Source organism: Hyla sarda, chromosome 7 (genome assembly GCF_029499605.1).
Source record: "Hyla sarda isolate aHylSar1 chromosome 7, aHylSar1.hap1, whole genome shotgun sequence".
Classification (NCBI taxonomy): domain Eukaryota; kingdom Metazoa; phylum Chordata; class Amphibia; order Anura; family Hylidae; genus Hyla; species Hyla sarda.
The window spans coordinates 170306842-170329864 of record NC_079195.1 but is presented as its reverse complement, the minus strand read 5'-3'; the positions used below and the strand labels follow the sequence as shown (position 1 = coordinate 170329864).

General features: G+C 41.7%; 1 protein-coding gene across 2 annotated transcripts in view; it reads right to left on the bottom strand.

The window, feature by feature from the left end:
* ADK (adenosine kinase) overlaps positions 1 to 23023 on the bottom strand; it is a 343651-nt gene that overhangs the window by 22406 nt on the left and 298222 nt on the right. For both annotated transcript variants that reach the window (XM_056531262.1, XM_056531263.1), the window contains exons 8-9: positions 18098 to 18133; positions 9273 to 9387 (exon numbers count right to left, since the gene is read on the bottom strand). In XM_056531262.1, coding sequence (XP_056387237.1) covers positions 9273 to 9387; positions 18098 to 18133 — 151 coding nt within the window. The remainder of the gene's footprint in view (positions 1 to 9272; positions 9388 to 18097; positions 18134 to 23023) is intronic.

Here is a 23023-nt window from a genome sequence, read left to right as displayed (position 1 = left end):
TCTCTTCTGAGCATTGTAGTTCGCCCGTAGTGCACTTCAGGTCAACTTATGGGGTACCTCCATACTCAGAAGAGATGGGGTTACAAATTTTGGGGGGTATTTTCTGCTATTAACCCTTGCAAAAATGTGAAATTTGGGGGGAAACACATTTTAGTGAAAAAATAATAATTTTTTTTTTACATATGCAAAAGTTGTGAAACCCCTGTGGGGTATTAAGGCTCACTTTATTCCTTGTTACTTTCCTCAAGGGGTCTAGTTTCCAAAATGGTATGCCATGTGGGGTTTTTTGCTGTTCTGGCACCATAGGGGCTTCCTAAATGCGACATGCCCCCCCCCGAGCAAAATTTGCTCTCAAAAAGCCAAATATGACTCCTTCTCTTCTGAGCATTGTAGCTCGCCCGTAGTGCACTTCAGGTAAACTTATGGGGTACCTCCATACTCAGAAGAGATGGGGTTACAAATTTTGGGGGGTATTTTCTGCTATTAACTCTTGTAAAAATGTGAAATGTGGGGGGAAACACACATTTTAGTGAAAAACATTTTTTTTTTTACATAATCAAAAGTCGTGAAACTACTGTGGGGGTATTAAGGCTAATTTTATTCCTTGTTACGTTCCTCAAGGGGTCTAGTTTCCAAAATGGTATGCCATGTGTTTTTTTTTGCTGTTCTGGCACCAAAGGGGCTTCCTAAATGCAACATGCCCCCCAAAAACCATTTCAGAAAAACGTACTCTCCAAAATCCCCTTGTCGCTCCTTCCCTTCTGAGCCCTCTACTGCGCCTGCCGAAAAATTTACATAGACATATGAGGTATGTGCTTACTCAAGAGAAATTGGGCTACAAATATAAGTATACATTTTCTCCTTTTACCCCTTGTAAAAATTCAAAAATTGGGTCTACAAGAACATGCAAGTGTAAAAAATGAAGATTGTGAATTTTCTCCTTCACTTTGCTGCTATTCCTGTGAAACACCTAAAGGGTTAACACACTTACTGAATGTCATTTTGAATACTTTGGGGGGGGGGGGGGGTAGTTTTTATAATGGGGTCCTTTATGGGGTATTTCTAATATGAAGACCCTTCAAATCCACTTCAAACCTGAACTGGTCCCTGAAAAATAGTGAGTTTGAAAATTTTGTGAAAAATTCAAAAATTGCTGCTGAACTTTGAAGCACTCTGGTGTCTTCCAAAAGTAAAAACTTGTCAATTTTATGATGCAAACATAAAGTAGACATATTGGAAATGTGAATAACATTTTTTTTTATTTGGAATTTCCATTTTCCTTACAAGCAGAGAGCTTCAAAGTTAGAAAAAAGCTAAATTTTCAATTTTCTCATCAAATTTTGGGATTTTTCACCAAGAAAGGATGCAAGTTACCACAAAAATTTACCACCATGTTAAAGTAGAATATGTCACGAAAAAACAATCTCAGAATCAGAATGATAAGTAAAAGCATTCCAGAGTTATTAATGTTTAAAGTGACAGTGGTCAGATGTGCAAAAACGCTCTGGTCCTAAGGTGTAAAATGGCCTGGTCCTTAAGGGGTTACATAGTTAATCTACACCTTATACAAAAGTCAGCTAAAACTGCTGCTGGCAGGTCCAGACTCCTCTCTAAGGTGCATGGTGGCCTCCTGACTCTTCACTGACAGATAAAGAAGGGTGGAGAGAACGGTTGGCTAAGTTGGATTTTCCCTGCTGTGATAGCATAGAATGCTCACATGTATGGGGAAGTTGGGAGAGAGAACTGTCAGCTAAAGGAATGTTTGCTGACAGTCATTGAAAATGTATGCTCACCTTTAGAGAACCCATATAGAAGGGAAGAAAAAATTTGAATATCAGCTTGGTGAGGCTATGAAGATTGCAGTTTCAGGGCTATTGAAGTTTGGAAAAGAGGAAAACATTGGGCTGGCTATAGAAAAATTAATAAAGACGTTTTACCATAGAAAACTTTTTGTTTTTATCTGACCTTCTTTTACCATTACATCAACCAGATTCACTTGTATAGTCAGAAATAAAGTCACTGGTCACAGCAGGGGTGTGAGCATGCTTTGGTTTTTATTTTAATGCCCCATGGCTGAGTCTTAAAAAAAAAAAAAAAAAATTATATATATATATATATCCCATGCCTCAAAATCCCTTCACCTTGTATGGTGAAAAACAAACCTGTTGCCCCAGAGAAGAGAAATTGATTTATTCTCTATACTGTATGTTTATATGGAATAAGAAAAAATCCATATAATTTCTCATCCTTCAACGACCAAAACTCCATGATGGCCTCAACTTTCAAAATCTCCTTCTCCTACATCTAGGAGCACAAACTTGGGATCATTAGAAACTGGCTTAAAGGGGCACTCTGGCCCCAAGACATCTTATGCCCCTATCCACAGGATAGGAGATAAGTTGTCCGATTGCGGGGGGACCCTCATCTCTCATGCAGCACCCACCTGTCTCAGCTGCATGGAGCCATCACGCCCACTCCGATAGGCTTGCATGAATGGGGCATGATGTCACAAGGGGGCAGAGTCGTAACATCACGATACTCCAGCCCCGGAGTCATGAGTCTTCAGACACAGAGCGATCATCGCTTTGTGCAGTTGAGACAGGTGGGCGCTGCATGAGAGATTGCGGGTGTCCCCAGCAGCGGAACCCCCACGATCAGACATCTTAGGGGATAGGATGTCTTCAGGCCGGAGTAGCCTCGGTCCACACTGAGGTGGACCTGTACCAAATGTTGATGCGTGCACTTTCACTTCCTAATACACATTCCGCATGTGATGCTCTCAACACCAGTCAAGTAAAACCCTCTCTGCATGTCTGTGTGGAGGTCTTAGCAAAAAATTTGCCGACTTAATTCATTGACCCATGCAGATCTTTGTTGGCCACCCTGGTGGGGAATCCCAATTTCCAAAACAACTGTGACAGTCCGGACTTTGAACTCCCTCCCCCCCCTCCCCCCCCCCCCACAATATACATTCATAATTAGTTTGGTCCCCCCCCCTTTTTTTTAGTGTCATATCCTGCTGTTACATTTGCCACGTTCTTATTTTCATTTCTCATATTCCATTTTTCACTTTCCATTTCTCATTTTTCCATTTTTCATCTTAATTTTTTTCATCTTCATTTATTCATTTCAATTATTTATTTATTTGTAATAATAGTAATATTATTATTGTTATAATTATTTTTATTTATTATTATTATTATTTTCATTTCTATCATTTTTATTTTAAATTTTATTATTATTTTTATCTTTATTATTACTACTATTATAGATAGTTTTCTGTTTCTGCCCATTGTTCCCCCCCCTTTATTACTTTCCCTCCACCCCTTCCCCCCCCCCCCCTCCACTTTTTCCATTGCCACATCACTGGCTCTAGTTCAAGATGTCCATATACACTGACATTTTTATTGACGTCTATACACACTAACTACCACTGTCTATTCACCACATACTATCATCCTGACATTTTCCCTCCTGTGGGTTCCAGCGAGGGACTTCAGTGCCTGTCATCACGGGTGAGCCAGCCTCCTGAGTGCTGCCCGTGACGCGATGCGCGTGTCTCCCGGGCAACGCTCTCTGGCCGGACGCTTCCGACAGACTGCTTGGATACGCGTCTGTAGCAACGGCCACTTCCGCCTCACACTCCGGAGCTGCGGCCAGCTGTTCACCAATGATTTTACTTAGAGTTTTATAATAGCTCCATTCCATCAGGCTTTTCTATGTGTCAGAATAAGTTTTCATGTTTTGCATGTCTATTTTGATGTATTTATCATGCCTTTACAGTATATGCCCCTGTTTACTGTAGCCCCTCCCCCTTATGTTTGGCGCCCATTTTAAGTGTATATATACCATGTAAGCACCACCATTTGTTATCACTGATCTGAAGAAGGGGGCGCTGTCCCCCGAAACGCGTTATCTAGCCTGTATCCCTGCTTGCTATGATTCTACACCAATAAAGAAGCTATATCTTGCAAAATACTTCTGCCTCAGACTTTTTATCTTCATCTCACCAGGACAACAGCAGCGCCCTTTGAAAAGGTTTTTTTTCTTCCTTACCTCTGCATATCTATCCAGGACTGGCTAGTCCTGTCCTGAACCCTGGGCTTAGCAGCTGCATCCGGTGGACTATCATCCATACCACTAACCCCATTGTGGGTCTACATGCGAGTTTTTTGCTCGCTCAAGGTGAGCATCCATTATCTACTCTTCGACTAACCCCTCCCACTTGTCATCAACGGTATCACACTAGGCGCCTTCCCGTCGGTCTTTCCTTCTTTTGCTCTTTTCAGACTTTGAACATCGACATGTGAAGGGCACTTGTTCCCCATTACACTTGTTAGAATTCCAAATCTCCCACGCCTCTTTAAACGTACTGTGACTAACATGACCCACTGACCATTTCCCTTTGTGTCTATTTTCAGGCACCCTTACTCCAACTGATTTGGGCCCTGTCTTTTACTCCCCTCATGACAAGCCCCACACCTAATAGTGGACAAATAGCACTACACCAGTATTTACACACACTTATTATAAATCCACAACAAGGGATATCTCTGCCTGGCTCCCAGAGTTTCCCACTTTGGATACTTTAGACTTGCTTAACATCCTAAGATACTCACTGAAAACCTCTCTTTTTACTAAATATACAGAAATGACAAGACATTCATATCCCCGCTCATCGGCCAAAAAATAGGTATTTAACCCAAAATTTTTGTTTTCGCTGTGGTGCCTCAGGCTGACATTGCCCATTGACCACAGTCTTCTACTCTTATTTAGGCTCTCTGATGACAAGTACCTACCTGACCAATTATGTTCCTTTTGATGAACAGTGGGGACTGTTTGGCTAGAGTGACACCAAATCTTACTGGTGTGACAAAGGAACCAAGAAACTCTTGCTTATGGTCTTGTGGCAGTTAAAAAAAAAATCCAACAAAAAAGGGATACACGTACTTGCTCCCCCATGTAAACTCATTTTGGAGAAATTGTATTTCTTATTGCGCATTAGGTTAAGGCCACTCTCCACAAGGAAATGAAAGTGGAAAACTTCTTTAACCCCTTCACTACGAGCGACGTACGGCGCCGCGAAGTGTCACTTGGCACGCAGCAACGTACATGTATGTCGTGGGGTTCCGGGAGCGCCGCGTCACCGATAGCGGTGATCGGGCCGGGATGACTGCTGTTATCTAACAGCAGGCATCCCGGCACATCACCGAGGGGGGTCCTGAGACCCCCCCATGACCGCGATAGGCGCAAATCGCAGGTCAATTCAGACCTGCGATCTGCGCGATTCCGGGTCATACGGGTCACTGGTGACCCGGAAAATAAGAGGGAACGGGGGTGTCTGAGACACCCTCGATCCCCCTGAAGGGATAGGAGTTTGGTGGCAGGGGTGCCACCCCTCCTGTCCCAGCTATTGGTCGGCCGAGGACCGACCGATAGCAGACCGGGGGAGGGAGGTTAAAGTTCGGTTCCCCCGCTTTGCCCACCTATCGGTGTCCGGGCAAAACAGGGGAACGGAACTGTCAAGGGACCGGCGCCGAAGGTCCCTTACCTGGATCGCGATCCTCCATGCGGGGATCCTCCACGTGCGGCGGCGACAGCAATTCATCCGGGTCCTGCCACGCGAGTTGTTGCCTAGCAACATCCGGAGGGCCAAAGTTTACAGTGGTCTCTAAACCATGACCCGGCAGATGTTACAAAACTACAACTCCCAGCATGCCCAGACAGCTGTTTGCTGTGTGGGCATGCTGGGACTTGTAGTTTTGCAATATTTAGAGCGGTTCAGGTTGTACATCACTAAGTGGTCTCAAACTGTAGCCCTCCAGATGTTGCAAAACTACAACTCTCCACATACCCAGACAGCAGTTTGCTGTCTGGGCATGCTGAGAGTTGTAGTTTTGCAACATCTGGAGGGCCACAGTTTTGAGACCACTGGACAGTGATTTACAACCTGAACCCCTCTAAATCTTGCAAAACTACAACTTCCAGCATTCAGGAACAGCATAAGGCTGTCTTGGCATGCTGGGAGTTGTACTTGCGTGCCTCCAGCCATTGCATAACTACATCTCCCAGCATGCCATTCCGCAATCAGTACATGCTGGGAGTTGTAGTTTTGCAACAGCTGGAGGCACACTGGTTGGAAAATACTGAGTTAGGTCATAGAACCTAACTCAAGGTTTTCCAACCAATGTGCCTCCAGCTGTTGCAAAACTACAACTCCCAGCATGCATGGTCTGTCAGTGCATGCTGGGAGTTGTAGTTTTGACCCCCCCTCCCATGTGAATGTACAGGCTACATTCACACTGGCGGCAGATTACAGTGAGTTCCCCGCTTCAAGTTTGAGCTGCGGCAAATTTTCCGTTGCAGCTCAAACTCCTAGTGTAATCTGCCTCCAGTGTGAATGTAACCTAAAAACACTACACTAACATAAAATAAAGAGTAAAACACTACATATACACACGTAGACTTCCCCCCTACCACCCCCCTTCCCCAATAAAAATGAAAAACGTATTGTACGGCAGTGTTTCTAAGATGGAGCCTCCAGCTGTTGCAAAACAAAAACTCCCAGCATTTCTGGACAGCAATTGAATGTCCAAGCATGCTGGGAGTTTTAAAACAGCTGGAGGCACCCTGTTTGGGAATCACTGGCATAGAATACCTCTATGTCCACCCCTATACAAGTCCCTAATTCAGGCCTCAAATGCGCATGGCGCTCTCACTTTGGAGCCCTGTTGTATTTCAAGGCAACAGTATAGGGTCACATATGGGGTATCGCCGTACTCTGGAGAAATCGCCTAACAAATTTTGGGGGGCTTTTTCTCCTTTTACCCCTTATGAAAAGGAACAGTTGGGGTCTACACCAGCATGTTAGTGTAAAAAAATAAACATTTTTACACTAACATGCTGGTGTTGCCCTATACTTTTCATTTTCACAAGAGGTAAAAGGGAAAAAACGCACCCCAAAATTTGTAACGCAATTTCTCCCGAGTATGGAGATACCCCATATGTGGGTGCAAAGTGCTCTGTGGGCGCACAAGGCCCAGAAGGGAGAGTGCGCCATGTACATTTGAGGTGATTTGCACAGGGGTGGCTGATTGTTACAGTGGTTCTGACAAACGCAAAAAAAAAAAACACACCCACATGTGACCCCATTTTGGAAACTACACCCCTCATGGAATGTAATAAGGGTAAAAATAAGGCACTACAATAGCAGTCACAGAAGATGGGAGCAGGCAAGTGGTGTAGCCCTACATGGAGTACAGGGAATAACTGGTGTACCATAGAAAGTACAAATGTAAACATGGAAGAGGTCACTGGATATTATTGAAAAATGTCTATAAACATATGGGTAACAAATAATGTAACAGTGACACATCAAAGAATGTCCTAAATGGGAAAGGGTACAATAAACAGAGAGTCACCAAGGGAGAAATGAATGAGACACCATAAAGTCCTCCTGCCATGCAGCCACACACCTACCTCCTCCTACCCCAACGTACGTTTCGCCTGTGCTTCGTCAGGGGGCGCCCCCTGACGGATCTTTGGAACAGTGGTCCGTGAAAATGAAAAATGTTGCACAGCCCACTGTTCCAAAGATCTGTCAGACACCAGTGGGGGGTAAATGCTCACGGTACCCCTCATTACATTCTGTGAGGGGCCTAGTTTCCAAAATGGTATGCCATGTGTTTTTTTTTTGCTGTCCTGGCACCATAGGGGCTTCCTAAATGCAACATGCCCCCCGAGCAAAATTTGCTCTCAAAAAGCCAAATATGACGCCTTTTCTTTTGAGCATTGTAGTTTGCCCGCAGTGCACTTCAGGTCCACTTATGGGGTACCTCCATACTCGGAAGAGATAGGGTTACAAATTTTGGGGGGTCTTTTCTGCTATTAACCCTTTAAAAAATGTGAAATTTGGGGGAAAACCAACATTTTAGTGAAATTTTTTGAAATATTTTTTACGTTTTTTTTTGCTTTTCTGGCACCATAGGGGCTTCCTAAATGCGACATGCCCCCCAAAAACCATTTCAGAAAAAAAACGTACTCTCCAAAATCCCCTTGTCGCTCCTTCGCTTCTGAGCCCTCTACTGCGCCCGCCGAACACTTTACATAGGCATATGAGGTATGTGCTTACTCGAGAGAAATTGGGTTACACATACAAGTATACATTTTCTCCTTTTACCCCTTGTAAAAATTCAAAAATTGGGTCTACAAGAACATGCGAGTGTAAAAAATGAAGATTTAGAATTTTCTCCTTTACTTTGCCGCTTTTCCTGTGAAACACCTAAAGGGTTAAAACACTTACTGTCATTTTGAATACTTTGGGGGGGGGGGGGGGGGGGGGGGGGGGAGCAGTTTTTATAATGGGGTCATTGGTGGGGTATTTCTAATATGAAGACCCTTCAAATCCACTTCAAACCTGAACTGGTACCTGAAAAATAGGGAGATTGGAAAATTGCTGCTGAACTTTAAAGCCCTCTGGTGTCTTCCAAAAGTAAAAACTCGTCAATTTTATAATGCAATCATAAAGTAGACATATTGTATATGTGAATAAAAAAAAAATTATTTGGAATATCCATTTTCCTTACAAGCAGAGAGCTTCAAAGTTAGAAAAATGCAAAAGGTTATAAATTTTTTTCATCAAATTTGGGGATTTTTCACCAAGAAAGGATGCAAGTTACCACAAAAATTTACCACCATGTTAAAGTAGAATATGTCACGAAAAAACAATCTCAGAATCAGAATGATAAGTAAAAGCATCCCAGAGTTTAAAGTGACAGTGGTCAGATTTGCAAAAAAGGGCTTCGTCCTAGAGGTGAAAATGGGCTCCGTCCTTAAGGGGTTAAACAAATTGTCCAGCTACATCACCACTTTATTCTTTACCACACAATCAACTATGAAAGGGACATTTTCAAAATACCACTTTGTATCTTCAGCAGGAAATTGGGGTCATCCTCCTATGTAATTTAAGTAGTGCCTATCCATGGAGTGCGCATGGATTTGAGGACCTCTCTCTTTCCTCTCATACTCCCCCTTCTATGTTTTGTTGTTTCCCAGGACATGCCTTATTATCCTGTTGTCTCTGGATTTCACTCTATTTATGCTGCACGGCACTGGATTAGCCATGTTACTTGAAGATTTGATATTCAGCCGCTCTGCCATATTGTCTGGGAGTCATCATTCCCCCCCCCCCCCCCCCCCCTTCACTGTGTTGTACTTTATTTCTTGATAAATTGTTCAATAATAACATTTACAAAAAACAAACAAAAAACTACCTGTTGCCATGATGGTTTCCTCATGTCCCTGTGTAAACACAACAATCCGTGGCCTTTTCGTGTTAACCTTTGGCAATGCTTGAGCCTTTTTGGCAATCTCCTTAATATCATCAGTCTGAAAAATTGGAAGATATTAATTTATTTTTTTTATAAAACACTATAATAAGGCTAGGATTTGTAAGCGGAAACCTATTCACTAATTGAGGATGGGATGTGCTAGCAGATACATTAGGAAAATAGTTGATTAACTTTTACTAAATATAACATTGAAAGGAAGGTAACGATCTCTGTAGTCATTACATGAAGTTGAAAGCAAATCTTACAGTCAATTCCTAAGGAATGTGTCGCAGCTCATAAAACAACATTTTTTACTTGTTATCCTGGATCTTAACCCAGACAAGTGCTATCAGAACAATGCTTATCAGCAGAAGACAATAAAACAAGGCTGTTAAGAGGAAGAGGGTTTCCCAGGATCTTTCTGCCAACAATTACTACATCACTGCAAAGCCATTAACTGAAAATAAAGCCAACAATGGCAGAACCTTTTAACCATTCCATTGTTAAACAGAAAAGGATAACTGTACTTATTTTTTACTTAAAAATATACATTGATAGACACTACTATACTGCTTTTATTTTCTGATTGCTTTTTCTATTCTTGTTACAGATTTATAGGGCAGCCATCTGCAGAGACTTTGGGGAGAGTTATCAAAACCAATGCAAAGAAAATGTTGGACCAGTTGCTTATAGCAACCTGATTGCTTCTTTTTCTCTGTAAAGGTTTTGATAGATCTCCCCAATGGGTATCATTTAGTAAGCTATTGCACCTGTTTTCTGGTGCATTATGCACTATTTAATTCTGTCTGATTATCAGCAATTTGTGCCATTATTTTCACCATGCTAGACATTTTTAGTTTTTGGTCTTAAAGGGGTACTCCAATGGAAAACTTTTTTTTTTTTTTTAAATAAACTGATGCCGGAAAGTTAAACAGATGTGTAAATTACTTCTATTAAACAATCTTAATCCTTCCAGTACTTACTAGCGACAGATTGTTCAAAACGCTGAGCAGTGGAGTACCCCTTTAATCACTTAAGGACCCAGAGTGTATGGGTACGCCCCAGAACTTAAGAACCCAAGGCGTACATGTACGACCGTGGGAATTTCGGTCCCTGCCGCACTAAGGACCCCCCCCCCCGATGTCTGATCAGTTTGGAGATCACTGTGCAGAGGTTTCTAAACCGTGGCCCTCTAAATCTTGCAAAACCACAACTCCCAGCATGCTCGAACATCAAACAGTTGTAGTTGCGTACCTCCAGCTGTTGTATAACTACATCTCCCAGCATGCCCTTTGGCCATCAGTTCATGTTGGGAATCCTGGTTCTGCAACAGCTGGAGGCACACTGGTTGGAAAAGAGTTAGATAACAGAAATTAACTGAAGGTTTTCCAACCAGTGTGCCTCCAGCTTTTGCAAAATTACAACTTCCAGCATGCACAGTCTGTCAGTGCATGTTGGGAGTTGTAGTTTTGCAACAGCTGGAGGTTTGCGAGGGTACATTCACACTGACGGGTTTACAGTGAGTTTTCTGCTTCAAGTTTGAGCTGCAGCAAATTTTCCTACACAGTGCAAACTCCTAGTGGGAAACTCGCCATAAACCCCCACCCGTGTGAATGTACTCTAAAAACACTACACTACCACATAATACAGGGTTAAACACTACATATACACCCCCTTACACTGTCCCCCCCCAATAAAAACTGAAAAACGTATTGTACGGCAGTGTTTGCAAAATGGAGCCTCCAGCTGTTGCAAAACAAAAAATCCCAGCATTTCCGGACAGCCACTGACTGTCCAGGCATGCTGTGAGTTTAGCAACAGCTGGAGGTGCCCTGTTTGGGAATCGCTGGTGTAGAATACCCCTATGTCCACCACTATGCAATCCCTAATTTAGTCCTCAAATGCGCATGGCGCTCTCTCACTTCGGAGCCCTGTCGTATTTCAAGGAAACAATTTAGGGCCAAATATGCAGTATTTCCGTACCCGGGAGAAATTTTGTTCCAAATTTTGGGGGGCTTTTTCTCCCTTTACCCCTTATGAAAAGGAAAAGTTTGGCTCTACACCAGCCTGTTAGTGTAATTTATTTTTGTACACTAACATGCTGGTGTTGCCCCATACTTTTTTATTTTTACAAGAGGTAAAAGGAAAAAAAATTTGTAATGCAATTTCTCGCCCACATATGGAGTACGGAAATACCCCATATGTGGGCGTAAAATGCTCTGCGGGCACACAACAAGTCTCAGGAGTGAGAGTGCACTATGTACATTTGAGGCCTAAATTGGTGATTTGCACAGGGTTGGCTGTTTTCACAGCGGTTCTGACAAACGCAAAAAAATATCCACACGTGACCCCATTTTGGTTAACTACGACCCTTACAGAATGTAACAAGGGGTATAGTGAGCCTTAACACCCCAAAGGTGTTTGACAAATTTTAATTAAAGTGCTGGTGTTACCCCAAATTTTTCATTTTCACAAGGAAAAATAGAAAAAAAAGCTCTGTGGGCGCACTACAATGCTGAGAAGAGAGGGAGCGCAATTGGGCTTTTGGCGAGAAAATTTGTCCGGAATTGAAGACCACGTTACTACAAAGCCCCCATAGTGCCAGAATAAAAGACCCCCCCCCCCATGTGACCCAATTTTGGAAACTACACCCCTCATGTAATGTAATAAGGGGTACAGTGAGCATTTACGCCCCACCGGTGTCTGTCATATTTTTGGAACAGTGGTCCGTGAAAATGAAAAATAAAATTTTTCATTTGCTCAGCCCACTGTTCCATAGACCTGTCAAACGCCAGTGGGGTGTAAATGCTCACTGCACTGTTCTGGCACCACGGGGGGGGCTTTGTGAACGCATAAGGCCCCTGACTTCTATTCCAACCAAATCCTCTCTCCAAAAGCTCAATGGCGCTCCTTCTCTTCTGAGCATTGTAGAGCGCCAGCAGAGCACTTTACACATGGGGTATTTCCATACTCAGAAGAAATTGGGTTACAAATTTTGGGGGGCATTTTCTCCTATTACCCCTTGTAAAAATGAAAAATTTGGGGAAAAACCAGCATTTTTGTGATTTTTTAAATTTTATTTACACATCCAACTAAAAGTCGTCAAACACCTGAGGGGAGTTAAGGCTCACTGTACCCCTTGTTACGTTCCTTGACGGGTGTAATTTCCGAAATAGTATGCCATGTGTTTTTTTTTTTTTTTTCTGTTATGGAACCATAGGGGCTTCCTAAATGTGACATGCCCCCCCCCCCCCCAAAAACCATTTCAGCAAAATTTGCTTTCCAAAAGCCAAAAGTGACTCCTTCACTTCTGAGCATTGTAGTACGCCCGCAGTGCACTTTACATCCACACATGGGGTATTTCCATAGTCAGAAGAGATGGGGTTACAAATTTTGGGGGGACATTTTCTCCTATTACCCCTTGTCTATGTAAATCAATATATCATTTATTTGGGATGTCCATTTTCCTTATGAGAAGAGAGTTTCAAAGTAAAAAAAAAAAAAAAGCTAAACTTTCATATTTTTGATCAAATTTGGGAATTTATCGATAAAATTTTACCACTAACAAAGTAGAATATGTCACAAAAAATAATCTTGGAATCAGAATGAAAAGAAAAAGCACTTAATTCTTAAAGTGACTGTGGTCAGATGTGCAAAAAAATTGGCCAGGTCCTTAAGGTGAAAATGGGATGGGTCCTTAAGGGGTTAAGGACGCAGGGTGTACCCTTACACCCTGCGCCCGCTCCCGTGCTATAACGCAGGGTTGCGTGCTGACCCCATGTCATAGTGGGTTGGTCCTGGCACCTAGCAACAGCCGGGACCCGTGGCCAATACCGTACATCACCAATCACAGTGATACCCGGTATTAATCCCTTAGACACGGCGACCAAAGTTGATCACCGCATCTAAAATGTAAATAAAATTTTAAAAAAGTGCCACAGCAGCTGTTGGGCTGATCGGGATCAGCTGAGGACTCACAAGGAGGGTCCCTACCTTCCTCCTCCCCATCTGATCGTTGCTCGATTGCTCCATGCCTGAGATCCAGGCTGGAGCAATAACACTGATCAATGCTATCCTATGGCATAGCATTGATCAGTATATGCATTTAGAAGATTACATCTTCTAGTACCCCTATGGGAGCTATAAAATGTGTTAAAGTAAAAAGTGGGGAAAAAAAAGGAACAAATGTGATTTAACCCTTTCCCTAATAAAAGTTTGAGTCAACACCCTTTTCCCATTTAGGAAAAAAATAAAAAAGTAAACAAAAATATAAACATGTGGCATCGCCATGTACGTAAATGTCCGAACTATATAAATATGTTCATTAAACCGCACGGTCAATAGCATACTCTAAAAAATGAAATTCCAAAGTCCAAAATTGCGTATTTTTGGTCACTTTGTATACTATTAAAAATTTTATAAAAAGCGGTCAAAAAGTCCCATCAACACAAAAATGGAACAGATAAAAACATCAGATCACGGCACAATAAATGAGCCCCCACTCCCCCCTGTATGCGGAAAACATAAATGTACGTCTTGGAGAGCTGGTACTTAACGCAACAGGATATACATCCAGCACGGATCCAATCATCCAGCAATCGGATCATCCAGCACGGCAGACGGAGGTCCCCTCACCTGCCTCCGCTACCTTCCCAGCGTCTTCTGCTCTGATCTGCCTTCCCGCAGACCAGAGTAGAAGATGACCGATAACATTGATCAGTGCTATGTCCTATGCATAGCACTGAACAGTATTTGCAATCGAATGATTGCTATAAATAGTCCACTTATAGGGACTATTAAAGTGTAAAAATTAAAGTAAAAAAAGTAAAAAATAAAGTTACAAAAAATTTGAAAAACCCCCTCCCCAAATAAAAACTTAAATTGTCCTATTTTCCCCATTTCACCCCCAAAAAGTGTTAAAAACATATATTTTATATATATAATTGGTATTGATGCGTGCGTAAATATCTGAACTATTAAAATAAAATGTTAATGATACCGTACAGTGAACGGCTTGAACGTAAAAAAAGTACAAAATAGCTGCTTTTTTTTTTTATAAAAAAAAATTTAAAAAAATGGATTAAAAGTTTTATACAAGCAAATATGTTAATAAAAAGTACATATCACGGCGCAAAAAATTGAGCCATCATACAGCTGCTTATACGGAAAAAGTCTTCAAAATAGGGAGATTTTAAACGTACTAATTTGGTTAAAAAGTTAGCTTTTTTTTTTTTTTTTTTTTTTTAAGCGCAACAGTAATAGAAAAGTATGTTATCATGGGTATCATTTTAATCGTATTGACCCAAAGAATAAAGAACACGTCATTTTTACCGTAAATTGTACGCCGTGAAAACGAAACCTTAAAAATTTGCAAAATTGCGGTTTTCTTTTTAATTTCCCCACACATAGTATTTTTTTTGGTTGCGCTATACATTTTATGGTAATGTGAGTGATGGCATTACAACGGACAACTGGTCGCACAAAAAACAAACCCTCATGCTAGTCTGTGGATGAAAATTTAAAAGAGTTAAGATTTTTTTGAAGTCGAGGAGGAAAAAACGGAAACATTAAAATAAAATTGTCTGAGTCCTTAAGGCCCAAATGGGCTGAGTCCTTAAAGGGGTACTCCGGTGAAAACCTTTTTTCTTTTAACTCAACTGGTGGCAGAAAGTTAAACATATTTGTAAATTACTTCTATTAAAAAATCTTAATCCTTCCTGTACCTATTAGCTGCTGAATACTACAGAGGAAATTATTTTCTTTTTGGAATGCTCTCTGATGACATCACGAGCACAGTTATCTCTGCTAACGTTATTATAATAATAATAATACTTTATTTATTGTTGTCCTTAGTGGAATTTGAACCCAAGTCCCCAGCACTGCAAGGCAGAAGTGCTAACCACTGAGCCACCATGCTTCCCTTAGCATACATCTGCTATGCATATGCTATGCATGGTTGCTAAAATGGACAGATATATCAGCAGAGAGCACTGTGCTCGTGATGTCATCAGTGTTCCAAAAAGAAAGGAATTTCCTCTGTAGCATTCAGCAGCTAATAAGTACTGGAAGGATTAAGATTTTTTTTAATAGAAGTAATTTACAAATATGTTTAACCTTCTGCCACCAGTTGATTTAAAAGAAAAAAGGTTTTCACCGGAGTACCCCTTTAAGGGGTTAAACATAAAACTTTTCTTGCAAACAGTTATAATTTTCACCAGAAGTAAAACAAAATCAAACAGATATAAGTTGGGTATCATTTTTAACCCCTTAAGGACCAAGGACGTACTGGTACGTCCTTGGTCCTGCTCCCCTGATATAACGCGGGGTTACACGGTAACCCCGCATCATATCACGGCGGGCCCGGCGTCATAGTGAAGCCGGGACCCGCCGCTAATAGCGTGCAGCGCCGATTGCGGTGCCGCGCACTATTAACCCTTTAGCCGCGCGCTCAGAGCTGAGCCGCGCGGCTAAAACCGAAAGTGAAAGCTGCCGGTTAACTCAGTGGGCTGTTCGGGATAGCCGCGGCGAAATCGCGGCATCCTGAACTGCTTACAGGACAGCGGGAGGGCCCCTACCTGCCTCTCGCTGTCCGATCGCCGAATGACTGCTCAGTGTCTGAGATCCAGGCATGAGCAGTCATGCGGCAGAATCGTTGATCACTGGTTTCCTATGAGAAACCAGTGATCAATGATGAAGATCAGTGTGTGCAGTGTTATAGGTCCCTATGGGACCTAGAACACTGCAAAAAAAAAAGTGAAAAAAAAAAAAGTGAATGAATATCATTTAACCCCTCCCCTATTAAAAGTTTGAATCACTCCCCTTTTCCCATAAAACAAAACAAAAAACTGTGTAAATAAAAATAAACATATGTGGTATCACCGCGTGCGGAAATGTCAGAATTATAAAAATATATAATTAATTAAACTGCTCGGTCAGTGGCGTGCGCGCAAAAAAATTCCAAAGTCCAAAATAGTGCATTTTTGGTCACTTTTTATATCATTTAAGTCAATAAGTCCTATCAATGCAAAAATTGTACCGTTAAAAACTTCAGATCACGGCGCAAAAAATGAGCCCTCATACCGCCCCATACACTGAAAAATAAAAAAGTTAAAGGGTCAGAAGATGACAATTTTAAACGTATAAATTTTCCTGCATGTAGTTATGATTTTTTCCAGAAGTACGACAAAATCAAACCTATATAAGTAGGGTATCATTTTAATCGTATGGATCTACAGAAGATAAGGTGTAATTTTTACCGAAAAATGTACTACGTAGAAACGGAAGCCCCCAAAATTTACAAAACTGCATTTTTTTTTTCAATTTTGTCGCACAATGATTTTTTTTTCCGTTTCACTGTAGATTTTTGGGCAAAATGACTGACGTCATAAAAAAGTAGAATTGGTGGCGCAAAAAATAAGCCATCATATGGATTTTTAGGTTCAAAATTGAGAGAGTTATGATTTTTTAAAGGCAAGGAGCAAAAAGCGGTTAAGGACGCAGGATTTCTCAGTTTTTGCATTTTCATTTTTTCCTCATCACCTTCTAAAAATCATAACGCTTTCAATTTTGCACATAAAATTCCATATGATGGCTTATTTTTTGTGCCACCAATTCTACTTTGTAGTGACATTAGTCATTTTATCAAAGAATCCATGGCGAAACGGGAAAAAAATTTCATTGTGCGACAAAATTGAATAAAACACTTAAATTTTGTAACTTTTGGGGGCTTCCGTTTCTACGCAGTGCATTTTTCGGTAAAAGTAACACCTTATCTTTATTCTGTACGTCCATACGGTTAAAATGATACCCTACTTATATAGGTTGGATATTGTCGTACTTCGGAAAAAAATCATAACTACATGCAGGAAAATGTATAAGTAAAAAATTATCATCTTCTAAACCCTATAATTGTTTTATTTTTCCGTGTACAGGCCGGTATGAGGACTCATTTTTTGCGCCGTTTTCTGAAGTTTTTACCGGTACCATTTTTGTATTGATTGGACTTTTTGATTGCTTTTTATTTATTTTTTCATGATATAAAAAGTGACAAAAAATACGCTATGTGCGACATTGGATTTTTTTTTGCGCGTACGCCATTGACTGTACGGTTTAATTAACTATATATTTTTATAGTTCGGACATTTCCGTACGTGGCGATACCACATGTTTATTTTTATTTACACCAGTTTTTTTTTTTTTTTTTTTATGGGAAAAGGGGGATGATTCAAACTTATTAGGGAAGGGGTTAAATGACCTTTGTTAACTTTTTTCACTTTTTTTTTGCAGTGTTATAGCTCCCATGATCTTTTACCCTGATCCCTGCAAAGCCATATCTTTGCAAGAATCAGCGAGATAGGGGCTCAATTGCTCAAGACTGTAGCTCAGGCTTGGAGCAATCAAACGCCGTTCGGACGCAACGGAGCAAGGTAAGGGGGTCTCCGCTCGTGTCCTAGCTGATCTCGACATCGTGATGTCCTGATCAACCACTGAGCTGCCGGGAAGCGTTTACTTTCATTTTTAGATGTGGTGATCAACTTTGATCGCCGCGTCTGAAGGTTTAATAGCGCGCGGCACAACGATCGGTGCCTTGCGCTATTAGCCCAGGGTCCCGGCTATCATTAGCAGCCGGGACAGAACCAGTGTGATGTGGTGTCACGGTGTGACCCCGTTTTAAACACGTGTCCTCAGTTCAACAGGCGCCTATGGATATTTTTGATGTACGCCTGGAGCTGGCAGTGCATATGCATTACAAATCTTTCTTAACTCACCTCAAACCCTTGCTCTTTGGCAAAAGCAGCAGCTTCCTGAAATGATAAATAAAATTAGTAAGTCACGAGTATATGACTTCCAATAAGTATACATAAGTGCACTATGCTCATAGGTGGTTCACAGGTGTACAGTTTTCTACTGTAGTAGAACATCTCCACAATGGTCTGGGATCTATTGGTGAGGAATAAAGATATTAATGAATAGCAAAAGTTATCATTGTAAATTAAATGGCCACTGTCAGATCCAAAAACTTTTCCTATATAGTTACTGATGAAAATTAAAGATCTTTTGCAATATGGTTGTTTAATTTTTTTTTGGAATATTTAACAAATAAAACGGATCCTGTAAATCCCACCATTAGGGGTCCCCATATTTACTGGGACACTCAGCAGTCCTTCAGCAGAATCAGGCTTGTCCATGAGTCATGTACAAGAGATGAATCATGACAAGGCTGAATGAGAAGACACACCAATCACATCTTACCAACACAAGGGAGGGACACGACCCCTTCCCCTGAGAGTATTTCTAACACTGAGCTAATGAAAGGTATTCTTATAATTTTAGGTGATATAGGCATAAAAATTAGATAGAAGAAAGGAAAGGAAAATCCAGCTTCCAAGGTGCAGGTGAAATAAAAGTGAACGTTTACTTCATCCAATTAAAAATAGAAGAACATAATGAAGGTGGGTAGTGACATGTCACTCTAAAATCGGAGTGAAACAGCGTTTCACTCCAATTTTAGTGTGACATGTAACTACCCACCTTCACTATGTTGTTCTATTTTTAATTGGATGAAGTAAACGTTCACTTTTATTTCACCTGCACCTTGGAAGCTGGACTTTCCTTTCCTTTCTTCTGCCTGAATGCTACGCGCATAGGCGGATCCCTGCATCCGTGCTTCTGCACTACTATCTACTTGTGTCTGGGGCCTCCATATCCAAGCGGTAGTTTTCAAACAGCTGGAGGCACCCATCTAGAAAAACACTGATATGAGAGAGAGAGAGAGACAAAGACGTTACAGTGATTCGATTAGTCACGAACCTCGTGGCTTGGTAGTTGCTGACTTTAGTCTGCATAAATTAGTTCAGCTTTCAGGTGCTCCGGTGGGCTGGAAAAGATGGATACAGTCCTAGGAGACTCTCTCCTAGGACTGTATCCACCTTTACGAGCCCACCGGAGCACCTGAAAGCTTAACTAATTTATGCAAGCTAAAGTCCGCAACTGCCGAGCCGAGAAGATCGTGATGAATCCAATCACTAACTTCGCTCACCTCTAAATATTACACACACACACATTATATATATATATTTATTTTTTTATAATTTTTTTTCATCAAAGTCAATGCAGCACTACTTAGCCAAAGATGTGTGGTGCCAGCGCCCCGACCAGATCACAGTCCATGCAATAGAAGAAAATTGGCGCAGCACTCCAAAAATAAAAAATGCGGTGAATTTATTCCTTCATGTCAAACAAAAGCGACGTTTCAGCTCCTCAATGGAGCTTTTTTCAAGATATATATATATATATATATATATATATATATATATATATATATATATACACACACACACACACACACACACACACACACACACACACTAACCCCCCGACATGCGATGGCCCCGACATATGATCAAATCGACATACGATGCTTTGATATGTCGGGGCCATCGCATTAACTGCTATCCGGCAGCGCAAAATGCTTAAGCTGCTGTCGGATAGCAGTGTAATGTGCCCCAGCAGGTTCACTTACCTATCCCTGCTGCTCCGGGTCCTCTCCGGGGTCCGGGCCTCGCTTTCCGGCGTCGTTATTACGTAGCTGCGCACACCATCCCGGCGCAACAATCTAATAACGTCACCAGAAAGCGAGGCCTGGACCCCGGTGAAGATGCGGAAGACGCCGGAGGACCCAGAAGAAGACGCCGGAGCAGCAGGACCCCATCGGGAGCCCCTGGGAGACCATCGGGAGCGGTGGGGACAGGTGAGTATTTAATGCACTTTTACATTGCACGAATCCCTCAACATACGATGGATTCGACAAACGATGGGTTGTTTGGAACGAATTACCATCGTATGTTGAGGGACCACTGTGTGTGTGTGTCTCTGTGTATATATTATATATATATATATATATATATATATATATATATACACATATACATATATATATATATACACACACACTTTTTTTGTATGTATATAAATATATATATATATATAAATATATAATACATACACACACAAAATGAAGTATGTCTCACAGAAAAGGATTGCAGTAACACGTGTTTTGCTATACACAAGGGAGGAAAAAAGCACTGTCACACAAAACTCCAAAAATGGGCCGGACAAAATTGGCACCCTTAAAGCGCAACTCATGAAAATTTGGTGCAATAACCTGCACACAGCCTTTGTACTGTGTGCAGTTGGTGTGTATAGCAATATTTTTACCTGATATTTGCTGGCTTTCATGACTGCAAAAAAGGCTTCAATTCAAAGCCACTGACGGTCGGATAGGCGTGGCACGAGGTACGCGATACCCCACCGCCGCCACGCCCACCCCCATCCCATATGTCCGCACTGGGACCTCTGTGTGATTGACACACAGGTCCCAGCGCATGCGCCCTTCAGCTAATCTAATCTGCGCGCCGCTTTGTGTCATCTAGCAAGCGCTCGCTCCCGCCGCCGTCTTCCTCCTCAATGCGCCTGCGCAGAGCAGCCCACAATCAGGTTAGTTCTCGATACCAGGTGCAGAGAGGAAGCGCGCTCTCTGCACCTAGCACTGCGCAGGCGCACTGAGGAGGAAGATGGCGGCGGGAGCGAGTGCTTGCTGGAAGGCACACAGCGGTGCGCAGGTTACATTAGCTTAAGGACGCATTCGCTGGGTCCTGTGTGTCAATCACACAGAGGTCCCAGCGCGGACATACGGGGTAGGCGTGGGCGTGGTGGTGGCGGGGCATCGCGTACCTCGCACCACGCCTATCCGACAGCCAGTGGCTTTGAATAAAAGCCTTTTTTGCAGTCATGAAAGCCTACAAATCTCAGGTAAAAATATTGCTATACCCACCACCTGCACATAGTACAAAGGCTGTGTGCAGGTAATTGCACCAAAATTTCATGACAGTTGCACTTTAACTTAATATTTGGTTGCACACCCTTTGGAAAAAATAACTGAAATCAGTCGCTTTCTATAACCATTAATAAGCTTCTTACAACTCTCACCCGGAATGTTGGACCACTTTTCCTTTGCAAACTGCTCCACAGGTCCCTCCAATTGGAAGGATGCCTTTTCCAAACAGCAATTTTAAGATCTCTCCACAGGTGTTCAATGGGATTTAGACCCTGACTCATTGCTGGCCACTTCAGAACTCTCCAGCGCTTTGTTGCCATCCATTTTTGGGTGATTTTTGACGTATGTTTGGGGTCATTGTCCTGCTGGAAGATCTCGGATGCAAACCCAGCTTTCTGACACTGGGCTGTACAGTGCAACCCAAAATCCACTGGTAATCCTCAGATTTCATGATGCCTTGCACACATTCAAGGCACCCAGTGCCAGAGGCAGCAAAACCACCCCAAATCATCATTGAACCTCCACTATATTTCACTGTAGGTACTGTGTTCTTTTCTTTGTAGGCCTCATTCGGTTTTCGGTAAACAGTAGAATGATGTGCTTTACCAAAAAGCTCTATCTTGGTCTCATCTGTCCACAAGATGTTTTCCCAGAAGGATATTGGCTTACTCAAGTTAATTTTGGCAAAATGTAGTCTTGCCTTTTCATGTCTCTGTCAGCAGTGGGGTCTTCCTGGGTCTCCTGCCATAACGTTTCATTTCAATTAAAGCTGTTCGAGCATGCTGGGAGTTGTAGTTTAGCAACAGCTGGAGGCACCCAGGTAGAAAAACACCTTTATTAAAAAAAAGAAAATTTTTGTGTGTGTATAGATATATATATATATATATATATATATATATATATATATGCATGTGTGTTTTTGTTTGTGTGTGTGTGTTGACAAGATGAGAGAATAAACCACGCTATCATGTTTATTGGAGTGCCGCTTCTCTTTCTGTTTGGATGTTTAAAGTCATGGGACATTGAGTCGTGGCCCCAGCAGAGTCCTTATCACAGTGCCGGTTTCTCCCCAGACACACTATATCTATCTGTATATATGTGTATATATTGTTTATGAGGGGGCCGGTACCTACAATATGGAGAAAAACTATGCTTTATTTATTACATGTAAAAATTGGTCCACAAGAACAACAAAAAAAACTTTATTCATATATGCACCTTTTACGACTACAGTGGGGATCAAAAGTTTGGGCACCCCAGGTAAAAATTTGTATTAATGTGCATAAAGAAGCCAAGGAAAGATGGAAAAAATCTCCAAAAGGTATCAAATTACAGATTAGACATTCTTATATTATGTCAACAAAAGTTAGATTTTATTTCCATCATTTACACTTTCAAAATGACAGAAAACAAAAAAATTGCATCTGCAAAAGTTTAGGCACCCTGCAGAGTTAATATCTAGTACTGCCCCCTTTGGCAAGTATCACAGCTTGCAAACGCTTTTTGCAGCCAGCCAAGAGTCTTTCAATTCTTGTTTGAGGTATCTTTGCCCATTCTTCCTTACAAAAGTCTTCCAGTTCTTTGAGATTTCTGGGCTGTCTGTCACGCACTGCTCTTTTAAGGTCTATCCATAGATTTTCAATTATGTTGAGGTCAGGAGATTGTGAAGGCCATGGCAAAACCTACAGTTTACGCCTCTCGATGTAATCCCCTGTGGATTTCGAGGTGCGTTTAGGGTCATTATCCATTTGTAGAAGCCATCCTCTCTAACTTCAGCTTTTTCACAGATGGCATCAAGTTAGCTTCCAAAATTTGCTGAAATGTTATTGAATCAATTTTTCCTTCTACTCGTTAGATG